The sequence below is a fragment of the Echiichthys vipera genome (genome assembly GCF_963691815.1).
Source record: "Echiichthys vipera genome assembly, chromosome: 11".
NCBI lineage: Eukaryota > Metazoa > Chordata > Actinopteri > Perciformes > Trachinidae > Echiichthys > Echiichthys vipera.
Genome location: NC_139836.1, coordinates 21564219 through 21587222, shown reverse-complemented (window position 1 = coordinate 21587222; position 23004 = coordinate 21564219). Strand labels below are relative to the sequence as shown.

The 23004-nt window shown below is 40.1% G+C and overlaps 2 protein-coding genes across 2 annotated transcripts in view; both read right to left on the bottom strand.

Moving 5' to 3' along the window:
* The window catches only part of LOC310953587 (coiled-coil domain-containing protein 6-like), a 16506-nt gene extending 4167 nt beyond the window's left edge, over window positions 1-12339 (bottom strand). The window contains exons 1-8 of the mRNA XM_083922665.1: window positions 12034-12339; window positions 10709-10858; window positions 8720-8848; window positions 8098-8201; window positions 7315-7475; window positions 4563-4719; window positions 2608-2708; window positions 1032-1153 (exon numbers count right to left, since the gene is read on the bottom strand). Coding sequence (XP_083778791.1) covers window positions 1032-1153; window positions 2608-2708; window positions 4563-4719; window positions 7315-7475; window positions 8098-8201; window positions 8720-8848; window positions 10709-10858; window positions 12034-12288 — 1179 coding nt within the window. The 5' untranslated portion in view covers window positions 12289-12339. The remainder of the gene's footprint in view (window positions 1-1031; window positions 1154-2607; window positions 2709-4562; window positions 4720-7314; window positions 7476-8097; window positions 8202-8719; window positions 8849-10708; window positions 10859-12033) is intronic.
* Window positions 12340-13787: 1448 nt separating this feature from the next.
* Window positions 13788-23004, bottom strand: part of LOC310953642 (ankyrin-3-like) — a gene marked incomplete at its 5' end in the record, with an annotated part of 93130 nt that continues 83913 nt past the window's right edge. Inside the window, 7 exons of the mRNA XM_083922735.1 lie at window positions 13788-15789; window positions 17694-17785; window positions 18984-19097; window positions 19229-19312; window positions 19681-19758; window positions 20096-20258; window positions 20450-21899. Of these exons, the coding sequence (XP_083778861.1) occupies window positions 17714-17785; window positions 18984-19097; window positions 19229-19312; window positions 19681-19758; window positions 20096-20258; window positions 20450-21899 (1961 nt within the window). The 3' untranslated portion in view covers window positions 13788-15789; window positions 17694-17713. The remainder of the gene's footprint in view (window positions 15790-17693; window positions 17786-18983; window positions 19098-19228; window positions 19313-19680; window positions 19759-20095; window positions 20259-20449; window positions 21900-23004) is intronic.

Below are 23004 nucleotides of genomic sequence, written 5' to 3'. Positions count from 1 at the left end.
AGGAAACAAGGTTGCAGAACTTAATCTGTGCATGATTTGCGTAAAAGAACGCAAATTGCATGCAAGCACACCATGGCCATCAGCCTATTGTTCAAAAGTTAGACTCTTTCCCATAGTGACTGATCGTGGCAACTTGGAAACAGTGTGTAACTTTGTCCTCAGAAGACATTTGATTGGCACATTTTTATACATATAATATGGCTTTATATTATGCCATAACCATATAGAATTTAGTCTTGGATAAGTACACCCATTCCAATTCAAAACCAAACGCACCTATCTGCAAATGTACCTTTTCCTCCACTAAACAGATTTTTTTGATAGCACTACTCCTTTAAAGCATTTTGTCAGATCATTCATTAGTTTAGAAAGCAATTTTGAATCCAATTCTGTAATCTTCACAAAACCATCTTAACCAACCGCAAGAAATCTTACTAGCAGGACAAGACAAAACATTAATGAGATACTAAACACGCATTATTTGAAGCAGTTGACGTAGGAGTCAAACTGAAAGTACACTGGTTGGCGAGGGGAGATGCATTAACTAATAACCCTGGTATAAAATCTTATGAAAACTATAAAAGATATGTTTATTCCCTAATCACTGTTATAAATGCATATCTGACTGGACCTTAGGACACTTATGGGGTATCTGGAAGAGAGGTCTATTTTGTGTGATGTAACAACAATAACTGATGACCAAGCAAGTTTGAAGTCCCCACAAAACGGAAATTGGAGCGACTTTATCTTCCGTACTCTGACGTATTGCCAAGTGAAACAAGATTTGAGTGGTGTATAGTTACAAGAGGGATTTCAATTAAATCCTGCGCATTTGACTGACACATTTAAATTAAAGCAAACTACAATTTTGGATTTCCTAACTCTTAACTAAATGGCTAAGCCCTGAGTTGCAAACTCAAAACAACTACAACAAATCCTAGGGACATTTTAAAATAAACACAGGTCACATTTTGACAACGCTTGATTTTACAGACGTCTGGTTTAGGGAAGTGTGGGAGGATGTTACTTACCGCTACGGCGTGAGAGGAGCTTCCGTGGACGTGCAGAGCTGGGGTGTTGTAATGGGAAATGGCAGCTCTGGACAGTGTAGCTGGAGGAGTGAAGCCAACTGTGTGGCTGCCATATGAGAGACCTGTGACAGAGTCGGAAAGACAGACATGAAGAAGAAGTTGCACACACTGCATGTTCTTTTGTTTTAAGTCATTATATTTAACTATAAATCCAACTCTGGTTGTTGAGACTGAAGTAGAGCCATTCCTCTTCCAGCACCACTTTAAGGATTACTTTGACCTAGAATAGAACTCGTACCTGGCTGACATAATAGAAAACAGCAGTGCTCTGGCACCTCTGGTCTGTCTTATCCTTATGCAAACATTTATACTGTAATCTGATGTCCCGCTGCATTAGTTAGGACTCTGATATTCAAAGACACCTAGAGCGGAGCCTAAATATTAGTGTAGTATGGGAGATTGGGGTACATTTTTTACAAAATGTATACATTTCACCTTACCCTCATTACGTGCATTTTGTTTTTACAACAATTTTTTTACTCCGTCTCTCTCAGACACACACACACTCAATATTAAAAGGGGTATTTTGGCTATTTTGAAGTGGGGTTGTATTAGATACGTATTGAGTCAGTGTATTACCTATAGTAGATGACGGTTGGCACTCCACCAGTTTGGAGAAGTGTGCAAGAGTCCCGACACTGAAGCAAAGCAATGTATTACAGTGCACAGGAACAGCACGCTAAAATATGTTTAGTTTGAAAGTAAATGTATATTTAGGATCATTTTTGTTTTCTTGTATTTGTTTTTAATATACAGTACGTTATAATTCAGCTGCTGCCCCCGCCCACAGTGGCTACTGAATCGATACTGCTGTCTGTTCTTCAAACTGGCGGTGTACTAACTGTCATCTACTGTAGGTAACACACTGACTATGGACTATGCTTAGTACTTCATATAACCCCAACTTACAAAAGCCAAACTATCCCTTTAAGCTATTTTACAATGATTTTTTTTGACAACTTCAAACAACTCTTTAAGTGCAGTTATTAAGTGCAGTTATATTATTCAAGGAATGTCTTACGTATCTGACAAATCTAAAAAAAATAGCTTTGTTTTTGTCATTAAGTTTTGTGTTTAATCATCCAGCACCCCAGTAAAATACTGAATTGTTGTGTACAATTGCTTTCTTTGATGAATCTTAAATCAGAAAAAAAAGATTTGTTTTAGGCAAGTATTTGTTATAAAAGCATGATAACATGTTATTATTCTCCTGATTTGACGCACGACAGATGCTGCCAGGTGTATTATGGAAGAGAATGAGGGCAAATGAGTTTATTTTAATTTTTGCTACACTGACCATTAAAATACTTCAAATGAAATGCATGTTTGTTCCAGATTTGACACTAGAGATGATGCATAACAATGTTAAACTTTGTTACAAAGATCATATTGTCATATAGTCATATAAATTGATATCAAAGTTGCTTTTTATTACTGTGCTGGCCGTTCTCTTTTACACAATATAACGTAATGACTGCTGTGTTCCCCAGACAGTGGTCATTTTAAATGTACCTACCAGGAGATATGGGTCGGCTGGAGCTGGGGGAGGGGGTGTAGGGGATGGGACTGGACACTGTCCTCGCTCGCAAACCCTGAGCAGACATCTCATTGAAGTACCTGAGAGGATGAGAAGAGTTTATGATAATTCAGTAGATTATTCGTTCAAAAAAGCAATCAATCCATAATTCCAATGAGTTGGATAGGCGATAAAAAGATAAGTGTAAAGCCACATTTAACTGGCTACTTAAAATAAGTAACTAACATGCTCATGTTGAAAAGTAACTGATTCATCTTTGTAGCTCAGTTTTTAAGTTAATTTAAGCTTTTATGGAGAGAAAAAAAACAGGCCAAAACACTGACCCTTTAAGAGGTCTTCAAAAATTACTCTATATATATATGATTTAAAATAAAAAAAAATTATGGCACCTAAGCAATATACAGTATGTTGTATATAATATATAATTTATTATAATACGTTAGAGTGTAAGATCTTTTAAAGGACACAAAATGAATCGTTTAAAAAAAACAGTAGTACATACAGTAGTACAAAAAGAACACTGACATAACAGGCAATAAAGTCAGTTCTATAACCACTATAACCAATATAAAAAGATAACGATAAGATGTTCACAATACTGAACCTTGCTAGATGGTCACATACTAAAGAAAAGGGAGCAGTGCTTTTGTGACTGAACTTCAAGCTCAAAGCTATTACAACGGACTCACAGTCCTGTCCTGATCTCACAAGGGACTGGGGAACCATCTGGGCACCACTGATCACATGTATATAGGAGTTCAAATATGCTGTTTGCTAGAAAGAAGGCAGTCTTTGGCTTAAATGGTCCTGATACTTTGGCTCCATTTCAGAAACAAAACTAATATATATATTTTTTTTTATGTCTGCCAGTATCAACACTGGTGTCTGAAGCCACCTTGGCAGCTACGAATCTGAAAAACTGCATGGCAGTACTTAACATTCAAACAAAAATTTCTGACTGTAAGCTTACTGGGCACCATACTGTTACCTTGCTAATCACAAAGAAAGCCTTTACAACACTAACTAAGAATGGCTAGTTGAGTAGGTGTCAATTAAATCGCTCCCTTTATTGTTCCTTCATCTTTTGTTCTGTAAAAATGACCTTATTAGATATTAGTTTGCTAAAAAAACAACAACTTTTGATTGATATGATACCTCTCATAAATTGGATTTAACTAAAATGAACAAACTGGGTGTAAGGAACTTATTGAGGCTATTGAGTTTTTTGTTGTGCGATTAATTAGCACGTCAATATGTATTTTTTGTTGTTTTTCTCATGAGTTCTTTCACACAGATGGCGAGAAATGGCGGTTATTTTTTTTCAAGGTTGATTTTTCAAAGCTTTCCTGCCACAAATAAAGACATCAACCAATCATGTTGTGTTGTTTACTTATGAGGATTATAAGACAACAACACAGAGGTCTGCTACTGGACCTCATACTTCCATCAAATTGAACCGATCAGACTGAAAACTATTTTACTCCTTCAACCTTGACAAAAGCAGTGCAGATAGCTCCAGTTCTTCCGTTTTTTACTTTCACAAACAAATGTAATGAATTTATCTCATCACAAACTCTCTCAGATTAAACATAGTATAAAAACTGATATCTTCAGCCCATAAATTCCAAATGTCCTTAGTGAAGTAGTACCAGAACTCAAGCCCTTCACGGTTTCCTCGACTGCATCCCAATTAAACAATTTAAATCTGTTATTCATTGATTTTTGCATGACTTGGTTAACATTACAAACTTATCTTTTCGAACTGGGACCCCTTCCCCAGGAACAACAATCAAGATGCATCAGTAATAAGTACCTATAGGCCAGTGTCAAACCTCTCCTTTTTTGATTTACTGACCCTTTTTGCTTTGGCACCCCTGTGTGAAGTTAATATGACCTTTATGATAATCTGACCAAAAGTGTGTCCCATCCTCTACCTCTCATCGTCCATCTCCAGACTGGATTCACTCTCCGACAGTTGTCTGCACAGGGCCTCTCTGCGCTCCATTTCTCTCTGAAGCTTTCTCTGCAGCCGGATGTTCTCCTCCCTCATGTGTCGCTCCTCCTCTATGTACTGGGCACGCTTCTCTGTGTCTGGGAGGGAGGAGGGACACAGAACAAATAACATCAGTCGAGATATTGTCATTTCACATCCTTGCAACTGTATATCAACATGAACAACTGCATTATGCAGAGCGTGTCAAATTTGTTTTTAGAAAAAAACAAACAGATGGCCTATATCTCAAAAGAAAACCCAATAAAACAATCCTCTCCAAAGACCATTTTCTTTAAAAAAAAAAAAATGTTTAAAAATAAAAAGGTGATTTCTATGAACTGAGGATTATAAAGATAAGCAATGACATCATCAATCATCAATTACTCATCTTCTCAAAAAATGTGTTAGATGTTGGACTGACAACTCCCTCTAGTGGCAAAAACAAAACATAGTCACAATAATGCTGAGAGACACTCCCAGGCATGTGTTCAGACTGATCTTCATGAATTAAGTAACTTCTCTGAGATATATTAAGCTGAATCAACACTTCTGATTGTCTGAACAAGAAGAGTGTTAATAACTTCAAAGAAATAGCATTTGCTGCTGCACTGTAAGTCACTCCTGCTATTTTGTCCACGCCCTATGTGCTTCAGTAGAACCCATAAAATGTTTCAATGTGCAAATACAGTTGATAATGCAGTGACCTTGAGTAAATTAGAGTGAAGGTGGGAGTTTATTAAAGCAGTTGGCACTGATTCTTGACATACTGGTAGATATTGGGAGGAGAAAGTTTGCCGGTATTGTGTGTGTGTGTACGAGTAAACTGTGTTACAGGCTTTCAGAGATCAAATTAAAAATAAGCCTGCGTTAAATTTTTTTGAAAGTGTGTTCATCAAAAAGACAAACCGGATGCAGAATTATCTGTAAAAATGATCTGCAAAATAAAATGTTGGATTTATTATTTCATTGCAATATCGCAAGCAACAATATAAGAAAACAGAAAATAATGCTGATTCTTTCTTTCTTTAATCACTGGATAATTTTGTGGCATGTTCAGCCTACAGTCTAACCAGTCAGTGGAGTTTCTACTCAAAATAACAAACCAAGTCATTATGTCATAAGAGGATGATTTCATAACTTCCCGGCAGATGTTTTTCTACCTTAAAAAAAAGATTAAAATCTACTTTCAGTCTTCAACCATCTATAAGATTGGCAATGCATTTCAGTGAACATTTGGTGGTCTTAGTGGTCACAATATCTTATCAGCTTATACAAGATAAAAATACACTTTGTGTTGTTGAAAAGTCCTTCTGGTGCAATAAACCAACCTAGTATTAGGGGTGCGTGATATTGACAAAAATCAATCTGCTGATATGTTTTTGTCGATAACGATAACTGACAATGATATTACGCATCCCTCAAAAATATGTTTGTAAAAGCATCAAGGGCCTATTGTACTAGCTTGCTTTTGTTTAAAATATATTAGGCGTTAAGGCTTATATTGACAAAACAAACTTGTTTAAGAAAAACAGTTCTTATTTATTCTCTTAAAACCGAGTCATTCAAGTACAATACAAATACACTGAAATATCCAGTGCAAGTATTGAGATCAAGCAGTGCAAGTATACTTAAACCATTTAAAAGTAGAGGATTTACTTTATAAAATATTGCACAACGGCCGACCAAAAACTATCATGAGAGCATTTTAAACTGACACTTCTCCCTAATGTAAACAATACTCATCATATTTGAACCACAAGGCATGAACATTAGATTGTGGATACCGATTTAACTGCTGTGCTATAATGCATTTGAGATGGTGAAACAAGTTCGCTGTAGAACTGTCTTTGACGGCAACACGTTTTCAACATAGTTTGCTGATTAGTCTCAACATCAGTCCTTTGGAAGCCAAACCACCTCCATGCGAGTGAGGATGATCCATGTTTAGCTTTTAAATATAACAACATCGATTCTGAGGCTGGAGGAGTATGTGTTTTGTCTCCTGGCGCTGTTTGTTCACTAATTTTTAAACTTCAGCCATACACGCAGCTACGCCCAAATAGTGTGGCTGAAAAAAGTCCATTCTGGCAACACCAGCAGAAGTCTGTACTACTAGGCTTGATCATGCAATGAATGTGTGGCCTCTCAAAAAGGTATGTTTTGACTGTTTTTTTGCAAAAAGATAGTGATTTTTCTCCATCGTCAAAACAACAATTTAAATACTATTGTAGACAATATATAATCACACAGCCCTACCTAGAATTTTAGGTTTGATCTCTTCCCAAGTTTGTGGATATGCTTGTTTTATACATTTAAAAGGCTGCTCTTGTAAAAGTCTAATGTTGGAGTCCTCTTGAATGCACGAACAAAATTACATAACACAAGTACTCAAAAGCATCCATGAATGCACCAAGGACACTTCTTAAAATGGTACTTGCTTGCATTTCCATACAGTATTAATGTATGAAATAATATATGTAGTGCACGTTACAGCCAGTGTGGCACATTACCCGTGTCTCTGGTTTCCAGGTCACAACTTTCTAGGGATGGACTGGGGGTCTAGCTTGCTATGTTAGTAACAGCTCAAAGGAATCCATTTTATCAATCACATCCTTAATCAACACATTGATGGAGACTGTCCCTTCAGAGCCCACACTCCTTTGGATCGTGTGACAAGTTGAGAGGCCACTTACGCTGCAGCTCAGTGGTGCGCAGGCTTTTCTTAAGCCTCTCCACCTCATTCTTCAGGAAACGGATATGCCGCATCATGTTCTCTGGTGAATCTATCTCCATGGAAACGTCTCTTGGGGAGGGAGGAGCTGATACGGGCTGGTCCAACTTCTCCTGAAGGATTCTAGTTAAGAAAACACACTTATTTATAGAAACGATGGGCATATGACAATCTTTTTAAAAATAAAATCTATTTGAGATCACATAGCTTTCACATAAGACTGGACTATTAACAGAAGAGAACTCGCTTAATTTTCCAAAATGAAAAAATCTTTTCAACCGTTACTTGTTTGATGAATCTTCAGATTAGAAAAGCCTGATTTAAAATAAGAAAGCTGCCATTAGTCGTTAATTAGTAATTTTACTCTAAAAAGAGCGACTGCTCTTTCAAAACATCAATGACGACTCCTAAAGAGGCATAGGGTTTAATCATAACTGAAGGGTGTTTCTTCATTAAAAGAAGCGCAAAGAATGGTTCTGAAGGATATTCTTGATGTAGACCGGCAGCCTGTCATAGACTGATTTTCATCCAATTACCTGCCAGATATGTTGGGAAAGTGCCTGCTCTTTTCCACAGTTTGTAATGAGGGCTTCTCAGATGGTTCTGTGTACATTTGACGAGTCAGGTTAGGCATTTTTTGTGTGCCTGTGCCTGTGAATGCGTCTGTCCACAAGATGTTTGATTCTAAAATGTCCATCATCTCTAGATACTGAAACTGTTAACACATTATATGATCACTCCACACCTTTTCTCAGCCTCCAGTTTGTCCATGCGTTTCCACAGTCTGTTAACCAGGGCTTCTTGTTCCTGCTCTAATGTGTTCTCAAGGTCGATCTTCTCCCGCCTCAACTAGAGAATAAAAAGAAGAACGGAGGGTAATGTTCAAAGGCACTAAAACCTTGATGTTGAAAGAATTCACAGAACCACACACAAACGCACTGTACTGCAAACCCAAGGTCTGTGACCATATAAGCTTCTCTTTCCCAGAGCAACAGTCTCCATGCCAGCTTGTGATAGAGCACAGTGATACAAAATACAACACAGAATAGTCTAGAAAGATTTCATAATGTCCAATTCATATACAATTATCCTAAAGCTTAAATAAGCTGCTCATTTGGGTTTTGTGCTGAAATTAAGTCATTTTGGTAAAATCTTGTCATCAGACTACGGAAACATTATGGAATGATTTCGGCGCCTACAGGTTTGACTCTGAGCCACAGACCAAAATGTTCTTTCCAGCTAAATTCGGTTGAAAGAATAAAGGATGTGGAGATTTGGGCTTCTCACACTACAAAAACTGGCACACAAGGGATATGTCATTCCACACTGGATGCAGAAATCTTCTTGCTCCATCATGATAAGCATACCTGTTCCAGGGTAAGCTGCTTTGAGATGGTTTCATTCTCCATCTTTTTGATCTTTTTCATGAGCTTGTTAACCTGGAACTCCTGCTCCTGCTCCAAGTGCTGCTCCAACTCTGCCTTCTCATGCTGGAGCTAGGATGGAAAAAGAGAAAGACAGTGGATGGACAGAGAAAAAGAAGAGGAAGTGGGTGAGACGAGAGCGATGAGAAAGAAGGGAGCAGGGAAAGAGCACAAGAAGAGACTCATGGTGAGTCACATACAAACTATTCAGTGACCACAGTGAACAAACACTGGTGTCCGATCATCACATTTAGCATATAACAACACCGGAAGCCAGTGTTACAATTCAACCAGATGCTTGGTTAAACTTCACTGGTGAGTAACCAGTGTAAAATAATGATTTGGCAACCCTAACCACCTTTGGCAGCTCACCAATACAAAGCAGGGTGCGGCTCAGCACTGATTCAAAATGGAATGGCTGTCTGTGTGATGAATTATATAAGCCATGATTACTCATTACATGGAAAGGGATGTAAATGCTTTCATAGGAAAAGAGAGGAGACGGGAAAATAACCATTTCCATTATGTTACTGACAGAAACAACTAGAACACCTAAAAACAAGGCTGTTTGTTTTAACTTGAAATTACTGCATTCATACATTAGAGTGCTCTGTAGTATCCTGACTACCAGGTTTGCCACACCCCACGCCCAGTGCAGCCAAACAGTTTAAGGAATTGTTTTGATAATGTGCCTCGTTTTAGCCAAACAAACACCTGTTACTGTATAAGAGGCCTCCACCCCACTGTACTGTGTGGTGAGTGTTATCCTACCTGTGTTCTTCTGTCCTTCATGCAGACACTGTAAGCAACACCAAAAAAGTGGCAACAGTGTGTACATGCTGTACAGAATAGCAACTGTGTTAAGTTTTTCCCTTCATTATGACATCTATCATTTTATCAGATTCCTCTTTAAAAAGAAAACATCTATACAGGTACACTAGAAGATATCTAAAAAGGGGGACAAAAATTACGTTGCACATCAAATTGAGAGTGTATAGGTCATAAAGTGTGCTGAATGGGGGCACTAATTCAAAAACTTGCAGAGGACTTTGCATCATTTGTCTACCCAAGTCTAGACAACTAAAGAAAAAACTCCATCATCAAAAGTAATGGTGGGGGAAAACGCAGGTCAGACAACATTGTTTACATAAGTGATTCTGCACAGGAGCATGTACACCGCCAGTAAAATAAATGACCACATTTTCCCAGTTCTCCCTCTATTATCACAAGAAAATAACGCATAGTATATGTGCACAGACAATACACAGACACCATAGCTCATCTGTCAGCACCAAGTCTACAGGCAGAGACCAACACAGGTCTGTTTCATGTTAAGAAGGCAAGTTAACAAAAGCCCAAACAAGAGCATCTGTATGACCTGAAGCCCGGGCTACTGAGGAATTTGCATGTGTCCCTTCCAGACTCCCACTTCTTCACACATCAACAAACCATAAGTAAGCCTACAGCTAACCATTGACAGTGTGAATGTGTGTTGTGCACTCTGCAGTTGGGAAAATAAGATGTGGAAAACAGACTGAACCAAATAACCGACAGACGGGAGGAGAGTCATTTAGCGTTGCTAGCAGCCGCAGTGAAGTCATCTTGAGCCTTTCCAGGCTTCAAGCAAGTACGAATGCATTTGATCATAATGCAATAGCTACTGCCTGCTGCACAATAATACATTGGGTTGTGTGCATAAACCCCCAACCAGCAAGCTCAAGCTGAACACATTTGACAAATACGGCTGGCAAACACTTTGCATATTTCAGCATTAAGAAAATAGCTCTGTCCCACAGTGGTATTTGTATGACAAAATATCAAAAGGGTTAAAGTTCAAACTGATGTTGGGCTATTTTCAATGGTGCCTGGTATAAACAACCCCAAACCAGTGAGTTAAGAATGGTATTTCCGCATCTTGTTCCAATCACTCACTTGCATGAGTTTCCTTGACAGTTCATTGGTGAGAAATTCCTCCTCCTTCTCGTAGTTGACTGCCAAGGTTTCCTTCTCCTTCTGGAGAGCCTGGATCTTCTTGAACAAGGTGTTGCTGATAAATTCCTCCTCCTGCTCCGCTCTTGCTTGCTGCGGGTCAGAAACAAATTTGACAGAGACAAACGTGATTAAAGTAGACCTTAAGATCTGGCACGTCAAGCAGATGGATTTACACATTTTTTTTATCCTGATTAAATTCACCAACAACTACCCGTGCATATAGGTGTGACGCAAACACACATAAACACAAATCAACCACAATCTGCTGCAGTGGAAGTGTGCCAGCCAAAGAGGAAGCAGCAGTTGCTCCAATTACTTCAAGAGGTATTGCAGTAATGGGTGACTGACAGTGAGGGAAAGAGTGAAAAACACTAAGGAAATGTGTTGGGACAGCAACAGCAGCTAGCATTACAGTGTGATAATGATACGCCTGTCTTTGTTAGCACCAGTCTCAAATTCTCTAGCTTCACTGACCTCAGAGCTAAATTCTGTTTTGCAAGCTGGTAAAAAAAAAATAGTCAGTTGTCCCAGGAACAATGAGAGGTACAATAGAAAGCAAACAGCTAGTTGAGCCTCACGTATTTACAGAAAGGGTGGACAGGGTGCACTGTGTGGCTGGCTTGCCAAAACATATGAGCCTGGCATTTAGCTTAGCTCACTCAAGCTTGGCCTACATACTTCCCCATCTATCCAACAGATCGGTTACACATACACCCCACGTTTATGAAGCTGGGGCTAATTTACCTAGCTTGAGGACCATGACGCATCGGTCCATGCCAATGCAGCATTGGTGGTGCTGCTGCTGGGCTATTTAGTTTCACCCAGTTACCGTATCCTCCTCCTCCTCCTCCTCGTTGTTGTTAGGCACAACGTGGTGACAATGTCTAGCAGTGAATCATCAGCTGACCACATAGCTGGCGTCAGTAAGTAAGTTAGTTATACCGCATTTAAACAAACGTTACGTGTTGAGCTAATGGTAGCAAAGACTAGCAACGTAAAACAAAACAAAGCTGGCTCTCGCTGCCAAACCACATAGCAACCGTTAGCCCTTTGGCTAAATTAGCAACATACCCAACTTAGCTTAACATTAACAGGGCTACCAAAACACCAGAGTGTTGTGGTCGATTACAGATATCATCTCCATGTAACACGTTGAATATTTAGCAGCAAACCAGCAACACTTGCCATAGCCAACTTACTGACAAATGCAGTATAATAAGTGGATAGCTGCTAGTTAGCCTAGCTTGGTTAGCTACGTTACTCACAATGGTGACGCTAGCTTTGCGGAGGTCCCGATTCTCCTCCTGCAGAGCTTTGCACTTGAGTTTGAACGTCTCCAGCTCAATCTTAAGAACTTTATTCTCCTGTTGTAAGGAAGCCAGTCGGTTTGTCAGTTCCTCCAAACGAAACTGTGAAATGACTATGCTCGGTTTCCCCGAATTGGAAGCGGAGGACGACATCGGGGTAGCGGAGCTGCTCCCCGCTCCGTCCGTGTCGCTCTCGCTCGCGCTGTCGGCCATGGCTGCTGTGCGACAGTGTGGAGAGTACAGGGAAGAGGACGGCAGCTGCAGCGTTTGAGAAGTGCACACAGCAGACTGGTACACCCTGTGACCTTGTGCACGCGTGTCTCCACAGCGCCACCACCAGGGTGTCTCCAGGACCATCCAGTGCATCCTTTAAAGAAACCAGAAACCCACTGAAACCTCGCATCCAAGGCAACCCTGTCCCCAGACCCAGTCCCCTGCTGCTGTTCAAAACACTTTATCATATTGACCACCATAATTATCATTATTCATATTTCTGTCACCTTAACTCCCATTATTACTACTATTCACAGCATTTTAGTATATTATGTGTTAGTCATATTCACACAACTATAGATATTATTACAGTACAAGTTAATGCTGTGATTGCTTGCATCCCTGGGTCTGTCTGTGTGTGTGTGTGTGTGTGTGTGTGTGTGTTGTCTCTCTCCCCCTAACAGGTCAAGACGGATGGCCATCCTTCATAGAGCTGGCTCTGTTTGGCATGTGGAATATTTTTGTTGTCACATGATTGCTGGATAAATACAGTATATTATTATTATTATTATAGATATTGCGACTTGTTGCTGCTCATGGAGGAATTTGTTTGATCTCTTTAAATCATAAGTAAGTCAGAGTGTGTTTTCTCAAGATACGACAAGATGTTATGTTACAATTGCCTTGTCTACTCGTCTTTTAGAGGGTCAATATATACATGTGTGGATATGACTAAATATTGGGTTTAAATAAAGCACCAAAAATAGATTTTACGACTAAAATTGTGTTTAAATAAAGCACCACAAGGAGGGGATCAATAGGGGCCCAAGGATCATAATTGCCCAGGGACCCAGAGGAGAGATCATCTGGTCATGACTCCATGTCCACATAAGAAGGATGTGGGAAGATTTCTATATATAATAAATATTCCACAGGTGGCAGAGCGTCTCTCTATTGTGTTCCATCTCTAAGAATAAGAAAAAAAAACCAAATTGGACAGTGTCATTAGTATCATTATTTTATGAGTAACTAGAACTACAGTAACAATGAAATTGTCTTTCAATCATCTGCACAAAATAGTCACTTAAAGTGGGCTATGTAATGTTATATGAGAGGCAAGATTAGCTGGGAATGCTTTGAAATAACTCCCCCATTGAATCATTCATCATGGCTCAGGAGAAGGAGCGGGTTGTCCACCAATCAAGGTTGGTAGTCCCGGACTCCTCCTGTCCACGTCAGTGTCCTTGGGCCAGAACCCTATACCCTATATAAATGCAGTCTATTAATAACATATTCAATAGAAATTAGCAATATATCTCCATGAGAAGCATTGAAATAAGCAGCCCTGGAGATTTTTGCTCAAGGGCACTTTGGGGGGGAAGGTCAGTGTCTCTCATGTGATCACTTACATAATAAAAAATATTCAAGGATGCAAAGACAAAAACAGAAACAATTGTATTGCGAAATTAATGCATTTTTATTTTTTTTTATTTTTTAGGTTGATTTTCTTTTAAAGACGTCTGAAACATTTTGTGGTGGCATCATTGCTGCTATAGCCTCTAAAAGACCTTGAATAACCAAAGTGCTAGAATAGTTACATTTCAATGGCTTCACTCTGTTAGTAAGAATTGTACATCAAAAAATCTGCTCAGGTGAAAACACATATCAAACAAAATTGACAAAATTGATAGTTCAATCATATCAAAGGATCCTCTACCCCCTGATTGACATAGTATAAGGGGATGTGGTTCAGCACCCTACCTGACTTCCCTTTACCCCCCCTCCCCAAATAAAAGTTACATAGTTTTAATGTCCACAGCATAGACATCAGCATACTGAGCCATCGCACCAGTAGATCACCACACTTGAACTACATGGGTATCTAATGAAAACCATTACAAAGATAATTCCTAATGTAAAGTAAAATTTGCCAATGTCCTATTGAAAACAATTCTATTCGACACTGCATATACAGACTCTCAAGCCTAAAAAGATCACACAGTTTCAGAGTTTAACACAATTTATTTAATGCTTAAATAAATGTTTTTGACCATCCAGTGTTTTTGTCATACAATATGCTATTTAGAGCTACAATCAAATAATGTCTTTATGTGTCCTTAATGTGAGTAGGTTTTAAAATTAAGGGAATACCTCACCAAAAAATCCAAAATGAAATGCCCCAGTTTTTCCTTAAATACCACAGCAGCTGTTAGAAAACCAAATTGACACACTGCTAAAATGATTACAAACAATCAAACAGTGTACAGAGACTCCTACACCTTATAGCCAATACGCACAATACAGTTATAATTTTACAGCGAGCCAGCCTACTAGCATTTACATTCAGATTATTTCGTTCTTGTAGCAGAAGCTGCCCTCCAGTTTTACATAGACAGACAAGACATCACACCCTCAAGAAGCTATAGAGCTTTTTTCATCCTCATCCCCACGTGATAAATGTTTTAATGGTATCCTTTTTCAATTTAAAATATAAAATTGGTGAAGAATGTTAGGGCTAATATGTGTACACAGATAAAGGGTTTTATTTGTCATTTGAATACAGTGTTTGCAAACTTGTAAAAATTGTAGTTAAAATAATGTGAACAGCATGCATGAAAATATGAGTACTCTGAAAGGCTGCTTTTTGTAGGATTAGATCCATTCCCACTTTGGGAATTAATGAAATTTGATTTTCTGGAAAGTTCCTCTGTTAAAATCAAACCAGGTTTTTTTTTTTCATGTACAAACATTATACCGGCTCTAATAATTAATTATACAAGAACCTGTGAAGTTACAGTGAAATCTTTAAAAGTGGAACCGTTTCAATACATTTTGAAAGCACTTGAAAAGGTTACTCTCCTCGGTGCGTTCTCAACCACTAGCTTACCCCCTTTTTAAGAATTTTACACATTGTAATTTTATATACAGAAAAAAGCTTTTGTGTTAGTTTAAGGTTTAAAAAGGAAGAAAAAAAATACCAAAACAATTTACATCCTGACAACGATGGGTTCAAGAAAAAACTATAAGGCGAGTGTTGAAGTTGGATCAGAAGTGTTCCATTAGATTTTATTTTTGTGGTGACTGCATTCTTTCCACCCACCATGTGGACTGAGCTCTTGTGCCATCTTTGGTCACAGTTTGCACCTGTGTGGTTGTCGGTAATGGGAGTCTCTTATCGTTTTCACAACAAACGATGCTCCTCAAAAAAAAAAAAAAGCTCTCACAACACCAGTGGACCGATGGCACGTATTGTTTCACACAAAACAGGAAGCAGAATCACTGTCCATGGGTCCACTGCAGTCAGAAAGTGAGAAGCTCCCGGTCCTCTCATTGACAGGAAGTGAGTTTTTCATGCTCATGCTTAAGTCAGAAGGGTCGACTCCTCTCACGTGGAAACCATTTGTTTGAAGCAGATAGTTGCAGACTGGACCCTGAAGTCCTCACACTGGAGCTCTCTAGCCCTCTGACACACTTATTTCCAGGAAACATCAAACTTGGCTCCTGTAAGAACCAAAATAGTGCATCACATTTTGCAAATTTATATATATATATATATATATATATATATATATATATATTTATGTAACATGTAACTGTTAACAAGTTTATAAATTGGAAATTCCATTGGTTTTGACAGGAATAATGCTGAATGCAATACATTTCCTAATATCTACAAATATATATATATACTGTATATAATATACTACATATGTATATATCTATATATATATAGATATATACATACATTTTTTTGTTTCCAACCCTTTCTTATATACGACAGACAGGAAATGGGGTGAAAGAGAGGGGGGGAGAAGCGCAGCAAGGGGCCGCAGGTCGACTGCTGGTCGACTGCTCTAACCACCGGCCGCCCCAAATATATATTATTTTGTTTTAAATGTCTTCATATATATATTAAATTAAATTTGAAGGGCATGCGCTTTGTGTGAAAACACTAAAGGGAAAAAAATGATCTTCCATTGTTTTGTATGACAATATGACAAGATGCTAACAAGACCTGATGTTCTGTGGGTTGTTATGGTGACCTCTGTTACCATAGAAACTATTTTCCAGGCTTCACAGTAGTGCCATATTATTTCTTAGTCAGTTTTGTACAGATGGAATGATTCACTGCAAACACAAAACAAGGTTGAACAGCAGCGGGGATTAACAGTCTGGCCAGTGGGATAACAAACTCTTTTTGGATGCTACAATGCGGTTGTGAGTTGGGGATTTAGTGGACAAAAACAGGCATGGAGGGTATCAGTGGGAAAATATAATGCTGAGGTGTGTACCGCCCATCAGCCTTGTTCCCTGTCCCCTATTCACACACATTCTGCGAACACGGAGGGCAGACATGTTGCCAGGGGATAACCGGGCCCAGACATCAGTAAGCCTTTTGCACCGAGCAAGTGACACTGAGACAGAGCAACTATCTAGGGAGGGGTAAATGTATAATTTGACATTTTGGTGTCTTGCAGAGAAGATCAAAACCACTCTAATATACTGTATGTGCATTAGGTACAGAGCTGGTGCCAGGAGGTGATTAGCTTAGCATAAAGACTAGAAGCAGAAGGAAACAGCTAGCTCAGTTCTGTCATCTTATTGTAATTTTATCTTATTATTATCATTGTATTCTATTTTATATTTAAAATGACTAGTGCTCTTATTGCAGCAACTAGTGCTTTATCGCAGAGTGGATACATTCTCTAATGAAATACATTTAATCGTACCGTACATTTGACGAATAAAATATATCCAACACATTTTATCTTGTTTAGTTAATCCACACAGATGAAGTTTGGTGCCGTTAAAATTTTGTTTGACAAACACCAGTTTATCCAACTGCCCAGCCCCTCTGTGCAGCATATCCACTGGTTGCCTGGCAACCTCACTGTGATGTCATGTCTCCGGGAAGTGACTGTGCACGGCTGTTGTTCATCGAGAAACTGTTACAGAACGTAACTCCCCCCTTTAACAACAAAATGTTGTTTTTACATTACTGCTTGTGTACGAAACACAACTTGTTAATTAGCGGTGCTGATAGGTGGATTTTTGAACTCTGGAGAGATTCAAGCACGAAGAGAGGAAAAAAAACAATAAGTGCATTTGCCACAATGTTGAATCATTCATTTTAAGGATAAGAGTACAGAGTAAGAGAGTGCAGTGCGCTGAAGTGAGTTTGAAGTGAGTTTGAATAGAGTTTACGGCCTGAGTATAATACAGCTGAAAGGATTAACGAAGAGAACTCTAACATTGGGAAATTGCCTAAAATTGGAGCAGGGGAGGATGGCATGAATGTAATCTTATAAGAGTGCGGCATAAATAGAGAAAAAGGACAATCATGTACAGAAGCATAATGCACACTATGGTGATAGTGTTACAGTGAAAGAAAAAAGCTACTGTACCTGGTAGAGCACAACCGTCCCTATGAGTGGAGCTTTTTATCCCCGGATCTTCTGTCGTCCTTTCGCCTGCTATTTCTTGACCCTTCTCCTTGCTAGAAAACACAAACACAAAGGAATATAGTTGAGACTGTAATTTTATCTGATAGGAGGAAAATAACCCAACACACACCTGATCAGAAAACTGAGACAAAGGAGAAAGCCAAACTCCACACACCATAGGAATAGCAACCTGAAACTAGTTAGTACTTGTTTAATTGTTATTATTATGACCCAAATCACACAGCAACCAGACACCTGGAAGAAGAGAAGCTACATTCATATAGAAAGAGTTAGAAACAAAAAAAAAGCCAAACTGTATTTTCACAGCAGTCATGGCACACATTAGTCATACTGTTGACTAATCGGTTAAACACCTTAAAAGACCATTAAAACCACACAGTCAGGAGCATAGTCAGCATCCCCTTTGTTATGCAAACACAATAGACACAGCACAATGTCAAAACACAACATGCAAGAATGCACTTCAAATGGCTGCATTTACATTTTTTTTTGGTGTGTAGTGTTTTCCCAGAAGACAGAAAATAAGTTAGTCAGTTAACAGAAACCAGTTTTGCCAGTGTTAATTAAAAATCACTTGTACCGCTGGAGGAAAAAGCATCAACTAATCTAACCGGTCCTCTCTTTGGCTTCATTGTTCGACTCAGGGCTGCACTCAAAAAGCAGTGACATGTAAAACTGAGGTCTTCAATGCCTACAACTCTCTTGTGGTATCAATAAATAGTGCTGTTTTAGAGACAGCATTTCGTTCTCAAACTCTTCAATGAAGATGTCCCTCCTAATAAGCTCAACAGTTTGGAAATGTATTTAATTCACGTGTCACAATGTTATAAGGTGTATTTATTCTGTATCCGCTTGTTCCAACACTTCAGTGAAGCTGTATGCAGCTCACACTGAGTGGCATATTTAAACCCAGGACATCATGTTCTTATGGTTGGCTATACGTAAAACATAAACAACATAAACAGAAATATCGTAAAGATTGTTTGTGCAGCACTTGGTATACATTTCCATGACAGAATTCATGACATGTTTCCAATCTTTCTTTTTTGTTACAGCCCCACTTTGTGGTTCAGGCTGTTACAATTGTGTTTTTGACCAGTGCAGCTTTGAGTCTAACTTGTGCATTAGTTAACCTCCCACCAATCATGTTCTCCTACTACTGATCCATGCATCCCATCCAGGTTAGACTTTGAACCGAAGAACAGAGTTAAAGGGTATCTTCATGCCAACCTCTGACCAGTCTTCCTGCAGAGTGGAACTGTGCCGAAAGTCTTTGTGGCACCTGTCATCTCCTTGGTTGTCTGGCGTGGGAGTAGACACCCGGCGAATAACCTTCCTGATTACCTACCCAAGGCAAAAGGAAGTCGACAAAAGAAGAAAAGGGTCTGATGGTGTCTGCTTTCATAAAAAAAAAACTCTCCTTGGGATTTATTTCAGAGCTGTAAAATGGAAATTCAGGTGAAGTTATACGTTACTTTTCTACTGACGAGGTTACCCTCGTGGTCCATATAGTGATCCTCGGTCACAGACTCGCCTGGGACATTCTTCGCTTGTTCTCCCTGCAAATGTTTGTGGTTAGCACATGAATAAAAGCTCAGAAACGGTGAGCGTGATAAATTAATCCTTCACCATCACCACACCCAAACAACACCTCAAGAGAGAACCTCCGTGTCAGAAAGATGCTGAGCACACTACGTTAGTTTTCCACCAGCCAATGTAAACACCATGAACCGTGACAGGGTCAATAGTCATGTACACAAGCATGACTATCACAACATCTATGAATACACAAAGAGAGTATAACTACCAAAAAACCAAGCAATACCACAATGATGCACAACAGACTGACTTGTCTAAACTAAAGTAAACCAAACCAAACCAAACCACACCAAACCAAAGCAAGGCTCAACCCCGGCTTTCGGGGTACCTTTAAAATGAGACGGCGTCTGAAGATTCTGGTGGTTACAGTCTGTTCTTCCTCTGAACCGGAATCTACACTAACCAGCTGCCGAGGAAGGGATTGTTAGGTCATTACACAAACACATGGAGCGAGTCGGGAGGAAAAAGAAGCACATGTATGGGCAAGATAATTAGTTAGTGGAGACATTTGTCTCAATGTCCTTTATGTACTTAAACTCCACGGTTGGCTGTATGGAAAAGAAAAACCTAGAATAAATCACACTGAAGTTTATGTTTCTTTAACACAACTTACAGGTTTAGGTGTACCTTCTGCAATTACAAAATCACAATAAGATATAATGCTTTAAAGAGGATTATAGTATGTGCTGTGACAGTTTAGGGTCTTGTATTTGATTAGTCATTATAACTGCTTGTAACATTACCTGGACTTTTTTCTCTGACACCAGGGCTCCCTCTTCCTTTCTGCCATTGGATGATTCCGATGAGCGGTCCTGAGGTGAGTGCTTTGAGTTGTTGCCGTTCTGTCGGGACCTCCCTGATTCGCCTCTTGACGAGGAAGTGATAGAGTCACTAGAGTTCTCTTGGCTGTTGGGTAAGAAACACAGAATTAGGACTTTGGAAGGATAACGCAAGGAATTGGGAAACAGAGTGTTTGAAAACAGTTTCTGAAAAAGATGCACTAGGAAAGCTGTAGATTTCAAAGTTAGGTTGGCAAAAACATTTTTTCATTGTGGGAGAGATTTTGTGTGAAGCCTATAGTTGTATAGTGCTTTTACCTTTCCCGCCTGTCGAGCAGGTCTGAGCTGACACTGCGGCCTGGCGTTGGTGGTTCCACATTGACGCTAGATGAATCACTGTGCCAACCTGAAAGTGAACACACTTCTTTTTCTGCCGGTTCAACCTGACCAAGAATCTCCTGAACATTGACCTCGGTGTTCTCTTCGTCCTCCTCCTTCTCCTCTAAGCCTTCTTCTTTCTCCGCCTCCTCCAACAGAGACCCTAATGCGTCTTCTCTGATTCCCTCCTCCTCCTTGTTCTCTTCCTCATTGGATTCAGACTCACTGGGCTGAAGTTCTCCAAGTGCCTCAACCCAGGCCTGAGGGGAGAGGGGAGCTACAGTCCAGTCCTCGTTTGCCTGGTCCCCTTCTGATGTCTCGAAAATATCTCTTTCATTGCCACACAACTCTTCTTCATCTTTCAACTGCAGTTGTCCATCGACTCTGTCACCATGGAAGACCCTGTCTTCACTGCTCCCATCAACATTTTGAACCTCAGCTGTTTCATTAATACCCTCTTTGACATCCTCTGCTTCTTTTGTGGTACGATCTATCATCACGTCATGCCCAATTTCTATCATATCATGCTGTACTTCAGACAGATTCTGCACATCTCTCACCTCCTCCACCTCCCCCTTATTCCCATCATTTATCACGTCGTTCTCTTCCTCTGCAGACCCCTCTTTCTGTTCTGCCAAAATGTTATTCTCCTCTGCCAGCATAGGCCTATCTTGGATTATCATCTCACATTTTCTTTCCACATTTTTAATCAAGTCCTGCTCTACCCACTTTTCCACGTATCCTTTTCCTCCCGCTAACTCTGCTGCAACCATCTCAACAACCTTCTCTATTTCCTCTGTCACTTTCTTTTCACCTCCTTCCAAACATATATCCACCTGTGCCCCATTGGGAGAACCCATCTGCTCTCCCCTATCTCCCATTTGCACTCTGTCGGGCGATGACGGGGTGATTGATGATACTGATGAGAGTGAAGGGGAAGATGTGGAGTAGGCCATGTCAATGTCTAACTCACACATTGCAGGGTGGGAGTGTGACTTGGGCTTGTGGCTCAGCTCCATTTCTTGAAAAGACCTGTCCTCCTCCTCGCTCAAAAGAAGTTGGTCATTCAGAGCGATGTGGGGCTTTCTGACCTTGGGAGGAACAGGATCAGGGAGTACAAAGATTGGGAAAGACAGGGTAAGCTCACAGGGTCTGGGGGGGCTCCTAGGGGGGCTGTCTGGCTCTCCACTACCTGGCTCTATTTCCGGGCTCCAGGGCAGGGGCTGAGGCTGGGAGTTGGCCAGCAAAGGGGTGTTTGGTTCTGGGTAATGGTGGTGCTGATGGTGGGCGAGGGAAGGATTGGGGGTGACAGGGAGCTCTGGCTCCAAGAAGTGGGGGTTGGAGTGCAGTGCAGCGGGTGACTGCAGCTCTGCTAGAATGCTCTGATAATCTGTAGGTGACAGGATGACAAATGTAGAGACATACACACAACAAAACATACCACAAAGGAATATAACACACCGGAAAAAAACACACACACCCTAACACAAACACCGTATGACATGGACGATGGCACAGAGGTTGAAGTGTAAAGCATGTATCCAGATAACCACTAGCTGAAACATCTCAAACATATGCAGTGAAATGTAATAAATGCATACATTTTAATGTATACGTTTGAAAATGTCATATTTAACACAAATAAAAACAATAAAATACTAAATATATATAAAGAAGTATATTCAAATTGACAATACTCAAAAGCAGTCACGTTTATCAATACTTGTTTGGTTTTCAGTGGAGATGAGGTAAGACATTGTAATTGGGACACATTAGTGACATAAGGCCATATTAATCATGTAACGTGGGATGTAAGATATTAATATTTGCCAGGGTGTTCTGTTACATGCTCACATTAGATAACTGATGTATGAGAGATGCGAGAATGAACAAGATAAAGGATAGAGCCTGCTAAATGAACATTTCCATTGTGGAAGGGTCAGTGGGGGTTTGAGTTGGAGGTGGGGGGATGGATGGAGAACGAGTACACTGGCAGGCAGGACAGGGAGACAGGGAGCGGAGAGGAGGGGAGGAAGGACTCGGGCTAGGACAACGGGACCCAGAGGGGGAGACGGGAGGGAGAGTAGACACGGAGAGAGGGGAGACAGGGCGAGAGGAGGAGGCCAGTTGGGACTCTTTGCTTGAAGACACAGTGATAGAAGGTGAGGCCCTGCCTGAGGGTGAGGAGGGGATGGGAGGAACAGGTATGGTGATGGGTTGAGATAGGTTAGGGGCAATAGAGGAGGGTACGAAGTTGAGGTTGGCGGCTGTGGTTTCAGAATCGGAGGGAGCAGCAGTATGACGGGACAGGGCAGAGGTAGATCCGAATAATGTGAGAGAGGAGGTGTTTGGTTCAGCTTGTGAAGGTTTTGGCGTTGGCGTGATGAGTGTGGGGGAGGTTGGAACAGAGGTGGGAGAAGATGGGAGTGAGGGAGGTAAAGGTGAGGTGATGAGGGGGATCGGGGAGGACGGATGCGGCGAAAAAGGGAAGGCAG